Genomic DNA, 18933 nt, shown 5'->3' on the forward strand with positions numbered 1-18933 from the left:
AGTCCAAGGATGAACTACTCACGCATCAGTCCGGAGGCGGGCATGGTGATGTAGAGCCCTCCGGTGATGATTCCCCTCTCCGACGGGGTGCCGGAGGTGATCTTCGAACCCCCGAGATGGGGTTGACGAGCGGCGGCGTCTCGATAACTTTTCTCGTATCGTGGCTCTCGGTACTAGGGTTTTCGCGACGGAAGGATTATATAGGCGAAGGGGCAGAGTCGGGGGACGCTCGAGGGGCCCACCCCATATGGCGGCGCGGCCAGGGGTGGGGCCACGCCCCCCTATGGTGTGGCCGCCTCGTGGCCCCTCTCTGTCTCCTCTTCGGTGTTCCGGAAGGCTCCGTCGAAAATAAGACCGTGGGCTTTTGTTTCGTCCAATTCCGAGAATATTTCCTGTGTGGATTTCTGAAACCAAAAACAGCAGAAAACAGGAAATGGAACTTCGGCATCTTGTTAATAGGTTAGTGCCGGAAAATGCATAAAAATGATATAAAGTGTATATAAAACATGTGAGTATTGTCATAAAACTAGCACGGAACATAAGAAATTATAGATACGTTTGAGACGTATCACCCGCCTCCGGATCGAAGCGACCCCGCTCGCCGGACACGCTCGAGGAGGCGTGGCGGCGCCAGTGCAAGCTCTCCGCCGCTAGGAGTCGGCGTGCGGCGTGCAGGTACGCCGGCGCCCTCTACGTGCCGCCGAAGCTCCGCGAGTTCGCGGCAGGCGGGCGCTACTACAAGGCCATCGCCGCCGTGAAGGAGATGGAGGCGCGGGAGGCGGAGGCCAATGCGCCATTTGTCATCCTCGATGATTAGAGAGCTTCGTAGAAGTTGCGATCCATTAGGATCGCGCAATTTTGTAAAATACGTATGTATGATCACTATGAACGTGGTGAACTATCGAAGAAATTTCCCGGGGTTTGCAATTTTCAAATATACAAAGTGAAATATGGGGTCTGCTAGACGGAATGGTTCATGTGTGAGCATTTTTTTTTGATACAGGGCCCTCTACTCGCGTATTACGGGGCAGAAAAATACGGGACCTGTTAGACATGCTCTAATAGCCAAGGGCGTCATTCTTCCTAGTAAATTTGTATAGAAATGTTTCTTCTTAGGATTGGGATTGCCGTACGGATTTTATTGTTGTTTCGTTGGCAGTTGGACTCAACCGACGTCGATCATAATAAAAACGGCAGTGCAGCGCACAGCGCAGGACTATGAAGCATGGCATCGAGAGGAATGGAGGTAGCAGACACCATGCGAAAGCGGATGCTGTCGGTTCGTACGTCGACCAATGGAGCAGCGCCTAGAGAGGAAGGACGAACGGCAGACGACAGTGAGGTACTGGGGGAGCCTGTCAGCCCCTCCGCCAGGCTCGTTGAGGACTTGTTTATCGTCGTCGTCATGGGCCTCGCGTCGCCCTCGAACATCTCCGTCATCCGCCAAGGCATCGGCGCTAGGATGGCATGCCACCCACGGTTCCATAGCATCCAGGTACGTACGTACGCTAGTTCAGCGAGTAGACGAGTAGAAGATTATTTTTAAAACGGCCATCTATTAATTAAGAAAGAAAGATACCCATTAATTAACATGAAACTGGACAAAAACCAGTAGTACAACAAAATGACAAACATACAAACTCAGTGCAGGCAGCTTCTCGACTTACTGGATAAACCAACAAACTCTCTTACTTCGACGGCGAACAAAAGATGCTTAAATCACCACGCGCTAAAGAAAACCACACAACCTGAATTGGAACGTTGATGTTTGTACGTGACGGCGTTTCTATCGCTGGTGCAGGCGAGGGACAAGGACGGTATCCTGCGGTGGGTGCCGACGACGGTGAGCATGGACCATCACGTCATCTGCCCAACGCTGGACCTGGCAGCCGTGGCGGCGAACCCGGACATGGCTGTGGAGGACTACGTGGCTTCCCTGTCCACTCGGTCCATGGACAATTCCCGGCCGCTCTGGGAGTTCCACCTTCTCGACATCCCGACCTCAGAGGCCACTTCCACCGCCGTGCTGCGCGTGCACCACTCCCTTGGCGACGGCATGTCGCTCATCACGCTCCTGATATCGTGCACGCGCAGCGCCGCCGACCCTATGAGGCTGCCGGCCATGCCGCCGCCGCCCAAACGAACGGGCGCTGTGTACGCACGCCCACGGCCGCCGGCGTCCGCAGGCGCGCTCGAGTTCACCCGGTGGGTATGGTCGTTCCTCGTGCTCGCGTGGCACACCGTGGTAGACGTCGCCATCTTTTTCGCGACGATACTCTTCCTGAAAGACTCGCATACGCTCTTCACCACGATTGGCGATGCGGAGTTCCGCCGCAAGCGCGTCGTGCACCGGAGCCTTAGCCTTGAGGACGTCAAGTTCGTCAAAGAGGCCATCAACTGTGTAAGCTATTTCAAATCTTCCGAATTTATTTCCATATCGATCTCAACAAATATATATATATATATACGACTCCGCTATAAGGATGCATCCTCTATGGATCTAGAGATCGAAGATAGATTGATTGTGTTTTGATATAATTCCCATCAAATTAAGTTAGAGCTCATTCAACCGTTAGATTTGCATTTTTAGTAGCAAATGAGGTTATGGCTGGAATTATTTCAGTTGCTAGTGGGTTGATATTTTGAGTTGCAAATAAAGTTGGTACTAAATTTTTTTACGTTGGGACTGGATTTGAAGCCTCGCGTTTCCATCCTCTTCTTCTCCTTGTCATCATCAACGCGTCCTCTTCTGGTGCCTTCTCTTCCCTCCCGCAGTCATAACGGAAGTGTCATGGACGCAGGTGATGACACGGACGCTGTCGACTGGAGTTCTTGCCAATGTGTAGCTGTAGGCATTGTCATGATGTCATTGTCGAGGTAGCCGAACGTGGTGTAGTCCTGGTCGATGATGTAGTCGTCGTACGTGGTGTAGTTCTCTTCATCGAAGGCGCAAAAAGTTGCGCGGGTTTTTGTTCTTCCCTTTTTTTGGACGGTGCTGCTGTAATGGCCGGCGTTTTGCACCTTGAAAGGTACCGCCGGGTGCGTCTTGCATATGCCAGATGACGCGGTCATAAGTGAGAGCACCAGTTTGGCTAGGACTGGAGGACGCCCACCAGACACAACACGGTTTTGCCAGAACCATATGCGCGGCTGTAGGGGCAACACAATTGTGACGCCGGTTTGTCAATGCATACTTAGCCATCGGACGCGGTCAATGCCATCGTTCGTGTCGTGTCGTGGGACGCGGTCAATGCTGGCGTCGTGCCTTCTAGTTGTACTTTCAGAGCGTGTCGTAGATCTATCTTGTATGTCCAACACGTGGACGATGTTGTGTGGCGGTGGTGTGTTGACAAAGATGTCAATGACGACCATGGTGATGTAGACCTTAGCGGTGATGTTTCGGCGATGGCGGAGAAAAACGTGTGTCGACAATGTGGGTCGCTTCGAGATGTCCCTTGCGGTGATGATGATGTCAATATCATGTTGTCAGAGAAGTGAAGAATTTTCGTCTTTCCACATCGGCCCGGCGTGTGGTTAGTGTTGTCGTTACCTCTCGTGTATACTCGATGAAGATCTTGTAGCTCGTAGCCTGGCGTAGTCTTACTACTTGAAAAGAGTCTAGCCATAACATCACTAGCAGTAGCGCACCATGCTAGCGGTGCACCAGTGCTCACCTCTACATGGTGATCCATTGCTATCATAGTTACCAGTGGGGCACCTAGTGAATAGTGTGTCACTACTATATTTGACCAAAGTTTGATCCACTCCTAGACATAGAAATGGTGCACCATGTACAGGTGCGCCATTGTCATTTGAGGTAGCAGTGGTGCACCTGTATATGGAGCATCGATCATTGCTATGTCTAGGGGTGCTGGAAATATTAAGCACCATTTAGCAGTGTCCTGAACCACCTTTCTAATTTTCAAAAAATAAAACAAAATGATAAAAAATTAAGAAAATAAAATCTTTCGAGATGACTATGTGTTATGTCACTTAATTACAGGAGAAATTAACAAAAATGAATTTTGACTATTTTATGAAAAGTGCATCATGTATCGGTAAAAGATCTTTTCTGGTTGTATACGACCTTCGATGAAAAAAAAACTATATGAAAATGTATCTTCGAATTTTTTTACATCCGATTTCAACACCCTCTGGACGTATAGCAATTTTTTTATTCCCAAAAATTGGAAAGGAATAGGAGTTTTTTCAGCTTTAAGATTTCAGGAAAAAAAAACTCAATTTTGTTGTGGTGCGCCACTGCTAACCTTCCCACCTCTAAAATTTGAATTGGCCCTCGATTTATTTTAGCAATGGCCCACTACTAACTTCTCTCCCTTGAAATTTCAATTGTATGGCTGGCCACCTACCTTTATCCACCACACATCTCCCTCCTTCCTCCTCCACACATTCCTCTTTGTCTCCTCGTTCTTCATCCACTCCTCCATCGTCTCCTCTTTATGTCCCCCTCCATCCTCTACTCCATCCTCTCCTCCTTCTCCTCTCTTCAATCCTCTCCTCTCCTCCATCTTCTCCTCTCCTTTAAACTCTCCGGTGCACCTCGGCCTCCTCTCGGCCGGCTCTCCTCCAACCTCTCCGGTGCACCTCCATCCTCTCCGGTGCACCTCCATCCTCTCCGGTGGTCTTCGATCCATCCTCTTCTCCATCTCTCTTCCATCCTCTCCTCCATCCTCTCCTCCACTCTCTCGACTCCTCCCTCTCTACTCCATCCTCTCCCTCCTCCGACCAACTTCTAGGTTATGAGGATGAACATGAACATGAACAATACAAAAAAAGTAAAATAATATTGAAAAAAGTGGTGCACCTATTTACTTACTCCAGATCCAGATTTTAAATTTTAGCAGTGGTGCACCTATTTACTTACTAGTTGTGCACCTAGTGTTTTTAGCAGTGGCGCACAAGGCAGCTAGTAGTAGCACACCACATGGTGCGCCACTGCTAAGCCAGATACCAGTGGCGCACCATGTGCATCGCTACTAGTTGTTACCAATGACGTGATAGTGGTCCACCATGGTGCGTCACTGGTAACAAAAAGAGGTGCGCCACTAATAGCCTTTTTTCTAGTAGTGATAAGTGGTTCGGCTTGGTGATATCTAATGGAGAGTTGGTGTTGGTGCAGATTGTCGGTGCCGGTGGTTAGTGCGGTGGTTTTAGGCATCTTGCTTGTATAGCTTCAGCTAGGCAGCATGAGTGGCGATTTGATCCGGGATAAAGATTTGGTGCACATGAACACCGGTTATCTCATTATTTAAAAAAATTGAAAACTATATTTCTAAGTTTTAGAAATATCTAAAAGAAATCATGATATAGCTAGTAACATATGGACAAGGATTTTGTGCACATGGGAGTCAGTGCTCCCTTCACTTTTGAATTTTTGAAAATTTCAGATTCTCATATTTCTCTGCTTTCAAAAATTATGACATTAAATATGTAAATAGATGTATATACGAAGATTGGAATCAAAAAAGTCTCGTCAAAAAATACGTTATATTTTGGGAGATGCAAAAAAAACAAATTTCTGACAGTAAGCTGACAAAATATACGTACAATTGTACTACTATTTATAGTTAGAAATTTGTCTTTTTTGTATTTTTCAAAATACAAAGTATTTTTTAATGGGACTTTTTTGACTACACTCCTCGTGTCTAAATCTATCTACATATTTAATGCCATAATTTTTGGAAACATAAAAGAGCGAGGTTTTGAAAAATTTCAAAAATACAAAAGTCTAAGGAGCACTTGTGCTCATGTGCACATGGTACTTTCCGGTAACATATCTCATAATAGTGACAATTTTCAATTGAAAATACTGTGTATTTTAGACTGCAAAAAAATAATGAAATTGTAGATCTAAGCATAGTCACGTGAAAAGTCCACATGCATCTTCACGCGAGCATACATGTTAGGCAAGTCCAGCACGTAGTAACATAATTGATCCTGGATAGGCGCTCGAACTCGATGGAGCTTGATTGCCGTACGTCGGTTGCTGTCGTATACGGGCATGCGTGTGGTCGCTTTCGTCTCTGCTTTTTTTTTAACAGAGGATGGTCTCATAGGGACCTAGAAGTTTTCAGTGAGATAACAATTATAGAAAGGACCAAAGGAAAAAAGTAAATTGCAAAGAAGCCCAAACTTCTTGCACTAAGGAACCTAAAAGTTGCCGAAGAAATGCCATCGGGTCCAACTCCAAATCCACCGCTTTGCCGCACCACCACACAGTCAATAACCTCGCCGCCGAGGACAGAACCAATTCGGGCGAAGCTCCGGGAGCCAACTGCGGTGAAGAAAGAGGGCCTCCGACATGGCATCAAAGCCTGGAGGTTATTGAACACCTTCAATCGCTGGCTGGAAGAAACCGAAGCCGAGGAGGATGGGAGCGGTCACCTGACGACCATGTTAAGCGGCTGCTGATGACGGGCATCCGTGGATGAACTCCCGGGAGCAGCTTCCCAGCTATCCTGCGGCATGCCTGCCCTCCCACCAGCAGAAGAAGGAAGTCCCTCTACTCCCCCTCATCACCATGATGAGCACAGAAGAAATCCCATTCCCACCTTTATTTATGGAGGAGCTAGCCCTCTGCCGCCTAGACGCCTCTGTCTCTGACCACGGGAGCACCACATCAAGGAAGAAGAGAACCAGTTGAATCTATATCCTAGCCAGGAGATCTGGAGTCCGCCTCTCAGCATGTCGCCAAACCACGGCATAATGCCGACAACTACCATCATAAAGCCTACTACTATACACATAGTATGTACACTAAAAGCGCCGGCTTTTCGTCTCTGCTTATGCACCCTCGGGCTGTCGCGTGTGCCGGCAGCGTGCCGCCGTGCTCCCGATCCGGGACGACGGTGTTGCATGCGTGCCGCTCCCGCAAGTGGAGAGTCGAGGCTACGAGCCGCTGCTGCCGCGAGCCCGCGATGTCACGAGCGTGAACACTGGTGCCCACTTGATGTCGAGATGGATGTTCTCCGCGGTGTTCCTCGGATATTTACGCCGCCTCGAGCAATCTTCACAGGTGCACCACGTCTTCGTAGCCTGGCCGCGTCGCTCCTGTCCTACGCGTGGTTGTAGAGCCGGACAAGGCCGATGCAGCTCCTTGATCGTACCATACAGATCTTAGACATGCGCCGTCGTGCGCGAAGATGTTTTGAGCCGATTTCTGCACTTAGGGAAATTTGAGAATCTAGGGATTTATTTTGCGGCTAATTGGGACTAATCTATGTAAGTGTGAATTTCGAAAATTGTATCTAATCTAATCTAAAAATAAATCTAATCTTTGATTTTGATTGGGTGCCACGCCGCCGAGGGCGACACAATGCGGAGATGGTGGGAGGACCTAGGATCTGCATCGTTAGATTAACCGCTCTAATACCATGTAAAAAATATATAACCCTAATAGTAATTTCATGTTCATTGTGGTGACCCTTGTGCGGTTACTAATACAAAACCCCCCTTTAGTACCGGTTCCAGAGGGCTTGATTCGGGACTAAAGTCTTCCCTTTCGTACAGGTTCATTACGAACCGGTACTAAAGATGCCTCCACGTGGGCACATAGGAGCCCACGGGGCTGGAGACCTTTGGTACCGGTTTGTAACAAGAACCGGTACTAAAGGGTACCGGTGCCATTTTTTATATCAATTTTTTAATCTATTTTTCACTCCCTCCTTTTATCTATTTTTTCGAATTATTTTTCACTCCCTCTTTTTATCTATTTTTTAGAATTTCTAATATTTTAGTTATTTGACAAGTTTAGTCTCTAACTACACTTATCTCTAGTAAAATTATTTACTCGTGGACAAATTTCCAGCTCGGTCACCCATCCTCCCACTACTCCACCATTAGCACATTTAACTTCCGAGTTCCTTCCCATCTCACTTCCAAGTGCTTCGCGCGCATATTATTGATAGTAGTATCATATCAATCCTATTAACATGTTGGTCACAATATCACACTTCTTTATTGTTTGAATTCCACATGATTATTTTAATAAACAAAAGTAAAGATATAAAAATAATATTGAATAAATAAATAATCAATACATTTTTAACTATTTTTATTTTTAAATATATTTTAATTTTTTTTTACAAAATCTAAAACTTGAAAATTTGTAAATCTAAAAATTTACTAACCTTTATGGTTAAGTAATAGTAATATTTATGCAGGAAGGAAATATTATTTTAAATTTAAAAAAACTAAAAAATATATAAAATCCTGAATTTCAGGCGAAAACTAAAATGTTCCTGCTTTCATATTTCGATTTAGAATTTTGAGAATCTAAAAATTGGCTAACCGGGCAAACCCTGATAGAATATGATAAACATTGGCAAAATGTTCACTAGGAGCGAAATAAAATTAAAAAAAGAACAAGACACATGCGCACTAGTCGCCTAGGGCATATTTTTATAGAAGGAGCTATGAGCCTCAAACACAATTAACACCGAACTAGAACCGGGTTACATGTCGTCGAGCTAAACTCCTGCTCGAGCTAACCACCTGACCCGACTGTAATTTAATATAATTATTATACATTGTGAGGGCCCGAATAAATGCAAACTACTACTCCTTCGGTCCCAAAATATATGCCCCCCTTAAATTTTGGTGGTCAACAACTTACAAGTCTGACTATGACTTTTTAAATTATAATGTCTAGAAAAATTGTATAAATATATGCGAAAATGAAGAGATTTGCAAAATAAATGCAAAGATACCATTTATACATCCTTAACCCATATAATTTGGTATACTCCCTCCATCCACGAATAAGTGTACATTTTTTTGGAAGTCAACCATTTTTAAATTCGACTAACAATTTACACAAAAATAGCAATACAAGTGACATCAAATTTTATGACGAATATAGCAATATTAATTTAGTGCAATAAATATTGCTACAATTTTTAGGGACTTGGTCGAACTTAATGAAGTTTGACTTAAGCCAAATCCATATTTACACGGTGAACTTAATGAAATTTTTATTGGATGTAACTTTTCCGATGATTTCGATATATTATACTTTTTTCCGATATCGTATGCAACCAGAAAAGCGGTTTGACCATTTTTAGATTCTCAAAATTCGCCGAAATTGTAGGTTGCATAACATACAAAAATCTCGAAGAATTTTATTTTTTGAATTTTCTATCATTTACTTTTGTATTTTACAAAGCAAAAAAGTCGATCCACCGGGGGAAGGGGGTGGAGGGTGCGTGGGGAGGAAAAAAAGGCTGGAGACCTTTAGTATCGTTTCTTTATACGAATGGTACTAAAGGTGCAGCGCTAGCCCCACCTCTGTCTCAAATTTGGCGTGAAACCCTTTAGTATCTGTTCGTATCACGAACAGGTACTAAATATTCCAACGAACCGGTACTAAAGGTTGCCGTCGCCCTGTGCAGTGAAACCGGTAGTAATGCAACCTTTAGTACTGGTTCGCAACTTTTAGTACCGGTTCGTAAGGAAACCGGTACTAAATGTCAAATCCTTTAGCCGTTTTTTACTAGTGGGTATATAGAGAAGTAAACTGGAGGGGTAGACTTGTAATACAAGAAAATTTAGAGTCCTAATCTATCTCCACGTATAAATACTCTAACGTTACCAATGGATTATGTAGTACTCCGTACAAAATCTTAAGATGGCATCACTTGGCTTAGCCAATTCTCAGTACGAATTAGCCACACGCAATTAATTTATCAGATGGATTCCAGCCCCAAATTGCTTCATGCCGCTCTCTTTTGACAACATTTTTAGGAGTATTGTCTTCCTAGAAAAAAAAGAACATTTTTATTGTCTTCAACGAATTTAGTTTTTTCTCTATATTGATCTGACATCTGTTAAATAATATAATTCCGTGGGAATTTTCTCCATGCATGTTTTTGCTCATACAGACAGTAAATGATGTGTTAGTCGGAGTCACTGACGCTGCCCTATCACAATATTACTACCGGAAATCAGGTATTGGCGAGATAATAATATAGTGTTCCCGCATCATTTGAAGCTGCTTTTAACTGTGTTTTGCATTCCTCCCTGGCCCTTTTAGGTAACACCGAAACTAACCAGGAGATCCGTTTGCGATCAATCCTTCCCGTCAATTTGCGGCCGACTACAAGCCTGCACGTAAGAACTACACACTCTGTTTATAAAAGAACGTCAAAAATTTATCGAAATTTAGATATATCTATACACTAAAGAGTATCTAAATACATCTAAATTTAGATAAATTTGTGATATTCTTTATGATCAGATTTATGGTAGAAATAGACAATTAAAGGTCAGTCATAAATTGACGGGAGAGAGAATTGATTATGCTAATTCCATCCTCACTACCATGAGCAGGCATGTGTAAATATGATAAAGTCTGGGAAAGCAAGTGACGTAAAATGGGGAAATGAAATTGGCTTCATCCTCCTTCCACTACGTATAGCCAGGCACAGCGATCCACTCGACTACGTTCGCAAGGCCAAGATTACTGTGGACCGAAAGAAGAGCTCGTTTGAAGTGGCATTCACACATGTAGCTGCAGAAGTGTTCTTCAAACTTTTTGGACCTAAGGTACATTTGGTCTTTTTTTTATTTAACCATTAATTTGTTTTACTTATTGGCAAGAATGCACTAGTACACTGACTTCGTACTGTAAGGCCCTGTGGAGAATTCAAAATACTCATGGGTAACTATTTTTTTTGTTGAAACGAACTCAAGGGTAACTGATGTTTGCATGGTATCATCATTAAGCCTAAAAAGCTAGTACTAGTGAGCACTCCATTATTATCTTTGTTGCAATTTAGACGACCTATCGTCACATTATCAAAAAGAACAAGATAGTGTAATCACAAGGTTTGAAATCAGAAACCAAATCTGAGTATGGTCCTCCGTTTTCTCAAAAATGTGAGTACCGTCCACTTGTTATTTTCTGGACACCTCCATCGCCAACACATCCGATGGACCAATGTGGATGCTTATTATTTACATCATTTAAGGCTGTTGTATACCCAGCTTGCTGAGACACCCTCACGCGCGCTTCTTCAGCCGTCAGATTGTGGCTACGAACGGGTAGGATCATCAGTTCGGGTAGATTGAAGCAATTTAATGATACCTCTGCTATATGTAATTCGTTCACTGACGTCTTGGCCCCGCTAAAATCAGCAAATGCTGGGTAAAGTGCATGCGGTAAAAAATGGCTCACATTCTCTCCCGTGCCGACCAACCCAACGGGTTCTCTTCCCCGACCCCAATCCCTCGCCTCCGTCACCGCCCTAATCCAGCGCGCCGGCCGCCGCCTCCCCCACCTCCAGCGCGACGGCCGCCGCCTCCCCCACCTCCTGCGCGCTGGCTGCCGCCCTCGCCCAACCTCCCGCACGCTGCCTGCGAGCCCCTGCGCCGCCTCCCCACCTTCTGCGTGCCGCCGGCGGACACCCGTTCCGCCTCCCAAACTCCTCCGGTCCTGGCCATGGTCGTTCGGGCACGAGCTCGATCTGTCTTGGGGCGAGCTCTTAGGCGCCACGGCGCTGTAGTTATTCGCCGAGTTGCTCGCGCTGGCGCTCGGGATACTCACCGTGGTGCTCCCTGCGGACGACGAGGAGTAGTCTGACGTACGTACTGTTGTCGCCCTCGACAGGACCGGCACGCCTCTCCTCGAGTCCCAAACGAACAAGCTCTAGACTCCCTCGAGCAATCATTGTATCTCTGTCTACATGATACACACCGTGGTTTGTGCCAAGACTGCATCTTCGATCTGTCCGTTCCATCCATTAATTTTGTTGCACTTCACGGTTCACAAGATATTTTCCATGGATTTTGTAGAGGTTGCAGAAAACGAAGCAGTGAGAGCGGATGGATCCATCAGTTAGAAGATGCTTTCTTGATATGTTCCCTGTCAGGTGAATTAATGTGGTATTTTTCATAATTCGATTTGGAAAGATTTATCTATATGGTGAGATTTGGAAGCTATTTTTCTTTGTGCAATACTGGGTTATGTAATTAATGTGCATGCTGATTAATTCACTCATAATTTCCTTGTGAAGTATCTACGACAACGACTGAATAAGAGCCAATGGATTAGTTAATCCCTCATATTAGATTGTCTATTTTTTGTAGATTTGGAGGACATATATTTGCTTGAATTAGTGTTTATGTCTCCAATTTTGTTGTATGGGAAAATGGAGAAAGAGGAGTTGCACGGTTGGGAATTAGAATCTTCATTTGTGAATTTCAGCCCAACCTATCAAATAACAAGGAACTTCCTTTGGTCTAAACTTAAGGTGTTTTTGTATATATTCTGTAAATTCTAAGAGTATTCATACAAATGCGATGCCATTTAGAAAGAACATTATTCTAATTGTCATCCTAGCTAGGAATCCATATCTCTGGTTTTACACATTATTCTGTTCCTTTAGTACATGTCAATTTCTGAACATGCATATGATTTTATTCTGAATCAGTCAAAATAGTCTATCTGGATTCTGGCTTCCATGTTGTACTCATTGAACTGAGAGCAGCTGAAACTATCAGAAGGTATATTTTTAAGTCTCAGTAACTTGGTGAGTTTATTACTTTAAGTTGCTTCTATATTTTTTGCTCTAGGCTATACCATATAGCGCATGAAATTTTCTTAGCTTCCTTCCGTTCTTTTTTATTAGATATTCGGCCACATGCCCGCATGAGCGAAAACAAAATGCCGTTTACTTGCTTGCATTATGCACGGATTGACTAAATGTTGGTAATTGTTCTTCAGCCACTTGGTCTCTCCTATGTAAAATTTTATAAGAATGGATATTGGAGTGTTATTTATGCATGTCTTATCATACAGGTGGCATAGCAAAACTGCTCAATAACAATGGTGTTCTTGCAGCTCTCCATAGTCTTCCTGGTGCTGATCCGCTCCACTGTGTTGATGTGCCCATCAGTACAGAATCCAAGGCCTATATCCCCGCTGTTGTCGGTAGAGCTGCAACGACGTGCTCGCTCTGCTGCTGCTTCCGCCAACGCGTCTAGCAAGGGCAGGTGAGCATTCGCCTCCTTCCCATCTGGTGGGCTTCTTTTCTCTTCCACCCAAGGCCTCCACCCAAGGCTTCTTTTCTCATACACCTGATTCAAGGCGTGCTTGAAGTACAAGGCTGGGCGTGGCCGTCGTTGGTAAGGGTGAGGCTAGGCACTGATACTATCTTGGGGCGTGTCTTTGTAGTTAGTCTAGGTTTCACATCAGCTAGGTGTAAGCTGATTGCTTTCATTAGTTAAATGCAAGTTAATTGATTTCCCTGCGGTGCAGATTCCGTTTGATAGTTTCTTGGAACAATACAATAATATAAACTCCAATGCTTATAGTTGAATGATGCTTTAGTTTGGTTATGAAACACCTCTATTCTATGCTTTCCTATTGGTGTTTCTATGGGGCTTCAGATGTTTTGAGATGTTTCGTTGTAGATGCAGTAGATGCACGTGTTTCCATAATATATGAAAATTTAGAAGTGTCTACCTTGAATATGTTCTTCGGCGTTTCCAAGTTTATAATTTGTTCATACGGCATAGTTATTGGCGAGGTATACTAATGTGAGTTTTAGTAAGCTGCAGGTATAGAGAGGGACGAGGAGATAGAGAGTGTATCTTAACTGGACCTAAAGTCAGGAGTTTATTTCACTTCTAACAAGAATGGGCCAAAGACATCACCTTGGCACTGCACGGCATCACCCTCTGTCGTGACGCTCCTGGGTGTATAGGTAGAGCAAGCAAATCAATAGGTATGAACTTCAGTATGCTCAGTTGGTTTCTGAAAGAGTGCCGCCTCTTAGTGTTAAGTATGGAATTTAGTTTTTCTCATTACTGCACATAATTTACATGTGATATTTTGGTGATAAGAGTATGCAAGTTCATGCTTTGGGCACCTGTTTGGATTGAGTCCCTGGTGGTTAGGAAAAGAACTCTTAATGGTTACATTTTCATGCAAGTATAGAAATCGCAATACAGTATGAATCGATATGTTGTGGTTTTTAGATATGTTGTATTTCAAATGTTCTTGGCATGTTCCTTTTAGCAGTTCTGTGATGTCACTAGCTTTATTAGAAATATTTTTCACATGCTTCGCATTGCCATTAAGCTGTTTAGAACAAGATTTGCATTGACATCATGTTGTTGGAAATATCTATTACAAAGAACTAGAGTTTGATTTCAAGGAAGTTAGATGCTTTGGTATTTATTTTTGCGGGGTGATGCTTTGGTATATTTTGTTTCTTCGAGAAAAACTTAGAAGTTAGAAATTGAGACGACTACCATTATTTGATTTGTGATTAAAAAACGAAGGGCATAAAATAGAATCAAATAATTCATCATGTGTTTGAGGTGTTGGTAAGTGACAACAGTCTGATATAGATATTTATGTTTCTTTATAGAAAAACTTAAAAGTAATTTTTTTTTTAGATTACACCGGGGTTGCACAGTGGTAGTCAACAGAAAATACTGGACTAGCAACCCTCCGAATTTAATATTCCCCATACTTACAGGTGCATTTTGTTATATTTTCATATGACTCATACTCGGCAGCTTATATGACTTGCACACACAAGACTTTATTAAATAAATATGACTCATATTTGCAGGTGCGTTTTGTTCTGTTCTCATATGCATTCTGGAATGCTTGATTCAGACTCTGCACATGATGCTCTCGGAGTCTGGGAAATGGATGTTCCTAGAGTAATAAAATCTTTTGAACTCAATTATTTCAGTTTGATAGCTAGCTGTGCCTAGGGGTTCTCATATATTATATTCTCTTCCAAATAAAATGATTTTAGAACAGTTTCAACCTTTGGGAATGGTCTTTGTGATAATACAATAATACCACTTGGCTATAAGATGCACTTCACTGTTGGGCGCAGTATGTAGGGTAAGCTATAGTTATTTCGTATACTTCACTGGTAATTCCTATTCCTTGCAATCTGTGGCTCCTATTTTTAAAATTGTCTATGACTACATCAGACAAATTTACAAAACTGGGAATTTGGAAGGTTCAGTTTTAGTACAACTTACGTGCACTACATTTCTTACAGATCATAGCAATCTATTTACTGAAGTCTGTTCCAGCAGATTTGAGGTACACATAAGCAGGCTGGGAAAGGTAGAATGGCTGTGTTCTAAAAAAAAAGAAGGTTGAATGGCGCAGTTGTCCCAGAAATAAAGAGTTCGAGGTTTTTCGGGTAACATGAGTTAATATATCTCTGCATAATGAATTGGATTTTGAGAAATGGAGGCGAAGGCCATGTTTTGGCAGCTACTTATTTATCTTTACATACACTTCTTGTGCAGTACTATTTCTTATACAAAATGTTCAGAGCCGACAAAAACAGGGCTATCCATCTTTAGGAGAAAAAAACTGTTTCATGATTGGCTCTACATGCATGTATACTTTTACCGGGATATTCTTATTTTGACTAGAAATTCAATGGATCTGTGTGTCTTAATTTTTAAGTGTTGAGTAACAACTGCGAGCCGGAGTTTGTCGTTAACTGCTGTAAGCATATTTGCTAATTTAATGTACGGTTTCTAAAAAAGTGAATGGGTGTCAAATCTATTCTTCATATCATTGCGGACAAGTGATACATTAGCATGAGCACCAGCTTTTAGATTTCTAATATTAAATCTATTTTCATTAAAACAAAATTTACAGGAATCAGTTCATCATTACAAAAATAATGACACTGCCATTAGGAATATGAAAGAGTGGATGTACTGGTTGGTCAATGGGCCACTTGGTTTAAAATGCTTCAGCAAAAATAAGCAAGAAATATTGCGTTCTGGCACTAAGCTTTCGGTGTTTATGTGCAGTGAGAAGCCACTGCGACCAGTAACTGTTGGTAAACCAGTATGAAATAATCAGCTCACCGCTTTCTGCTACATGATGCTAAGTACATACACGCACAAATGTCTACATTGAGCAAATAGTAGATTGTGACCCTGCTTATTTCGCCTCTAGGACTCAGTGCAACTATCATCAATGTTTCTATAATTGGAAATAATCATTCAGTCACATTTGTTCGTATGTAATATATTTTTATTTCTGACAATGCTATACAATTAGAAAACAAAAGTCGCTTATATTTTCAAATTTGTTGTTAAATGCTCGGCAGGAATCATACCACAACACACACCTCTTATGTATGCTATTCTTTGACGATGGTGAAGAATACTTTGTATCTGGAAAGATCTGTTTCTACAAGTGGTAGAAAAACAAGCCTCCTGAAAAAGCACATCATAGTATTAGGACTTTGGCATGAAATGGGTGCATTAACCCATCACCCTTTAGAGTAGCCTAATATATGATCCTTTGATCTCTTGGTACTTAAATTGGGGGGTTGTTAATTATATCTTATTTCTTATTTGTAGTTTTGCCTGAAATGAGCAAAAGTGTACAATTATGTCATCTTGCCTTTATTCAATTAAGAATTTCATAGATCGTCCTAAAATTGTGTTATATTCAGAAACGAAGGTGTATGTTCATCTCTTCAAATAGTAGACTCCTTACAACAGTCAGATGAAAACATGAGAATCCAACGACCCTACTGCATGATGCCCAAGCGTACTTTAGGCGGCGCGGCGAAGCGCGCTTGCCATCTAGTAGCATTTTAACGTTCGAATCAAAACAGGCCGGTGCTGCTATCTTCAATCGTATGATCTCCCATACTACCACCTCGCTCTCGAACACCATTGGCCCGGTTGAACAGGTGGAGTTTTATGGGCACCCGATTGTTTTCATTGCTCCTACGACCTATGTACCAGAAGAAGTAAGTCCTCAAAATTATATGTGTGCAGCAGAACTTACATGTTGGTATCTTTACTTGGTATAATGTTTTTTCTGCCTGAAGCAGAAATGTAAATAGGACGTGTAATTGGTCGTGTAATTGGTATAATGTTTTTTCTGCCTGAAGCAGAAATGTCTGATTCTTTCTTCTGCTTGCTTGTCTAGGCCATAGTCGTGAATTATCAAAGTTACGTCAACACCGTCAGAATAGTACTATCGGTGGACGAGGCACAATTCCCAGACTGTCATGACCTTCTTGATGACTTTGCTGAATCCCTCAAGCGTATTAAGGATGCAGCTACGGGCCTTGAAAAGCGTAATCATAATCAGAAGGCATAAAGGGCGTTGCTGTGTGCACTGAAGACAATCCCAGTTCATTGTATCACAAAATGTACCATCATATATAATCTCCATTTAATTGTTGCGTAAAACCTATATTTGTAAGATGACACAGAACCTATCCTAAGTGTTGTATCTAAAGGCTTTCAATGGATTGTATCCCAAGTGTTGTACCTAAGGTGATTTATGTTAATATGTTTGTTGATGGAAGCAGGAGTTTCAATTCAAAGTTCTGGTTAGGTCGTAGGAACATGTAGTAACAAGGATAGATCCATCTTATCTCAAGATTCCTTTCGGTTGGCTCCGTAGGGGAGTTTCCATACACGTCTCCAGAACCTTCCTAACTGTCGCCATCGCACGTGCGTGAAGCCGGTCACAAGGGGATGTTCAATATTGGGTGTACCAACATCCCATCACACTTTTGTACACACCATATGGACACACACAATTTTTAGGGGCATTCTTACCCTTCAAGGAGTGGGATTCAGCGAAACCCTAACCCGTTGACTGCACGGTCTACAACTTTGACTCGATCCAAACGGCGGTACCCCAGTGTACTTATGCCTTTATTTGAGCTTGGTTAGGTCATAGAAACATGTCATAACAAGGATGGATCCATCTTACCTCAAGATTCTCTCTCCGGTTGACCCGAAGCGAGAGTTTCCCATATACGTTCTCAAAACTTTTCTAAGTGCCAGCGCATGTGCGTGTGAAGGGGTTCACACCCGGGGGATAAAAATTGGAATCTCTTTATAAAATGCAATTTTTTATTATTTCATTTAATGTGATATGTTACTAGAAATAAAAAGTATCATGTAACAAAAAAAATAGCTGCAAACATAATTGAGCAAGTTGAAATAAAAGAGGGAAGTTAGAAAGTTGGAAAATAGATGTTAGCGATATTGATGGCCTAGCCGTCGGCAGAACTCAAGCCGTCTGGTGCCCGTCAACTTATGTGTCACCGGTGCCATGTATCAAGATGATGTGCCGACGGCCAGGTGGAGCCGACAGCCGCCGTCAGTGTAGCTATAGATGTGTTGATGGCTTCAGTATGACGACAGTGGCCGTCGGCACAGCTATTTCTATGCCAACGGCCTCGACCGCATAGGGTAGCCGGCATGCACCCGCGAGCGCCGCGCTCCCAGGAACATTGTCGCCCATGCTGCCAAAGGCCCCTGCCTCGATAGCCATGACCCATGCTCCACCACACCACCAGATCGGGGCAGACAACCACCGGGCGAGCACCAGCCTGACCAAACCCTTTTGGCCAGAGCTGGTTGGGCTAGCCATGCCGGCCGCCTTGCCCACTGGTGGAGCGTCAAGAGAGGGCAGTGGTGGTGCAAGGGAGCATGGGCCGGTGCCACCGTAGAGCATCGAACTCCAACGGTGATGCCCCTGACCAGGACGGGTAGATCCCTCTCTGCAGCCTACGCCGGACCGTGAGGTGCGAGATCCCGGCTCCCCCTTCACCGATGCCGCACGGCCTTGTCTGGCGGCAACCTCTGGGAACAACGAGAAGGAGGAGGAGGGGACCGGCGAGGGAGTGTTATGGTTTCGCTCCTGGTCACCTGGTGGGGGCGACCCGAGGGAGCGGAGCGTTTTTTACCGGTTCTTCTTTCCAGGTACAACTCGTCGCTAATACCCATTAATTAAGTGGATACTCCATTAAATCAATAGCACGATGTGGTCCCAGAATATAGTCATGCATGGGACGGACAAGGAAGAACGGAGACACTCTCGGAATGAAGAAGAGTTGAGATTCAAGAGAGAGTAAGAGTATCTAGCAGATCCCGTAAACC

At 43.4% G+C, this 18933-nt stretch overlaps 1 protein-coding gene and 1 long non-coding RNA gene across 5 annotated transcripts; both read left to right on the plus strand.

The window, feature by feature from the left end:
- Positions 1-1258: 1258 nt before the first annotated feature.
- Positions 1259-17134, plus strand: LOC124692053 (wax ester synthase/diacylglycerol acyltransferase 11-like). Its single transcript, XM_047225352.1, has 7 exons — positions 1259-1495; positions 1802-2401; positions 9900-9966; positions 10052-10128; positions 10348-10563; positions 16641-16778; positions 16961-17134. Exons 1-7 carry the CDS (start codon positions 1259-1261, stop codon positions 17132-17134), a joined length of 1509 nt encoding a protein of 502 aa, XP_047081308.1.
- On the plus strand, positions 11602-15129 carry LOC124692054. Of its 4 annotated transcripts, none has more exons than XR_006999282.1 (4): positions 11602-11717; positions 11812-12522; positions 12860-13011; positions 13579-15129. It is a non-coding gene; the product is annotated as an uncharacterized LOC124692054 (long non-coding RNA). The 4 variants fall into 4 exon arrangements; XR_006999283.1 differs by having other exon boundaries at positions 11614-12522; positions 13579-13745; positions 14422-15129; XR_006999284.1 differs by having other exon boundaries at positions 11614-12522; positions 13579-13745; positions 14601-15129.
- Positions 17135-18933: the final 1799 nt, after the last annotated feature.

Source organism: Lolium rigidum, chromosome 2, assembly GCF_022539505.1.
Source record: "Lolium rigidum isolate FL_2022 chromosome 2, APGP_CSIRO_Lrig_0.1, whole genome shotgun sequence".
In the NCBI taxonomy this organism is placed as follows: Eukaryota; Viridiplantae; Streptophyta; class Magnoliopsida; order Poales; family Poaceae; genus Lolium; species Lolium rigidum.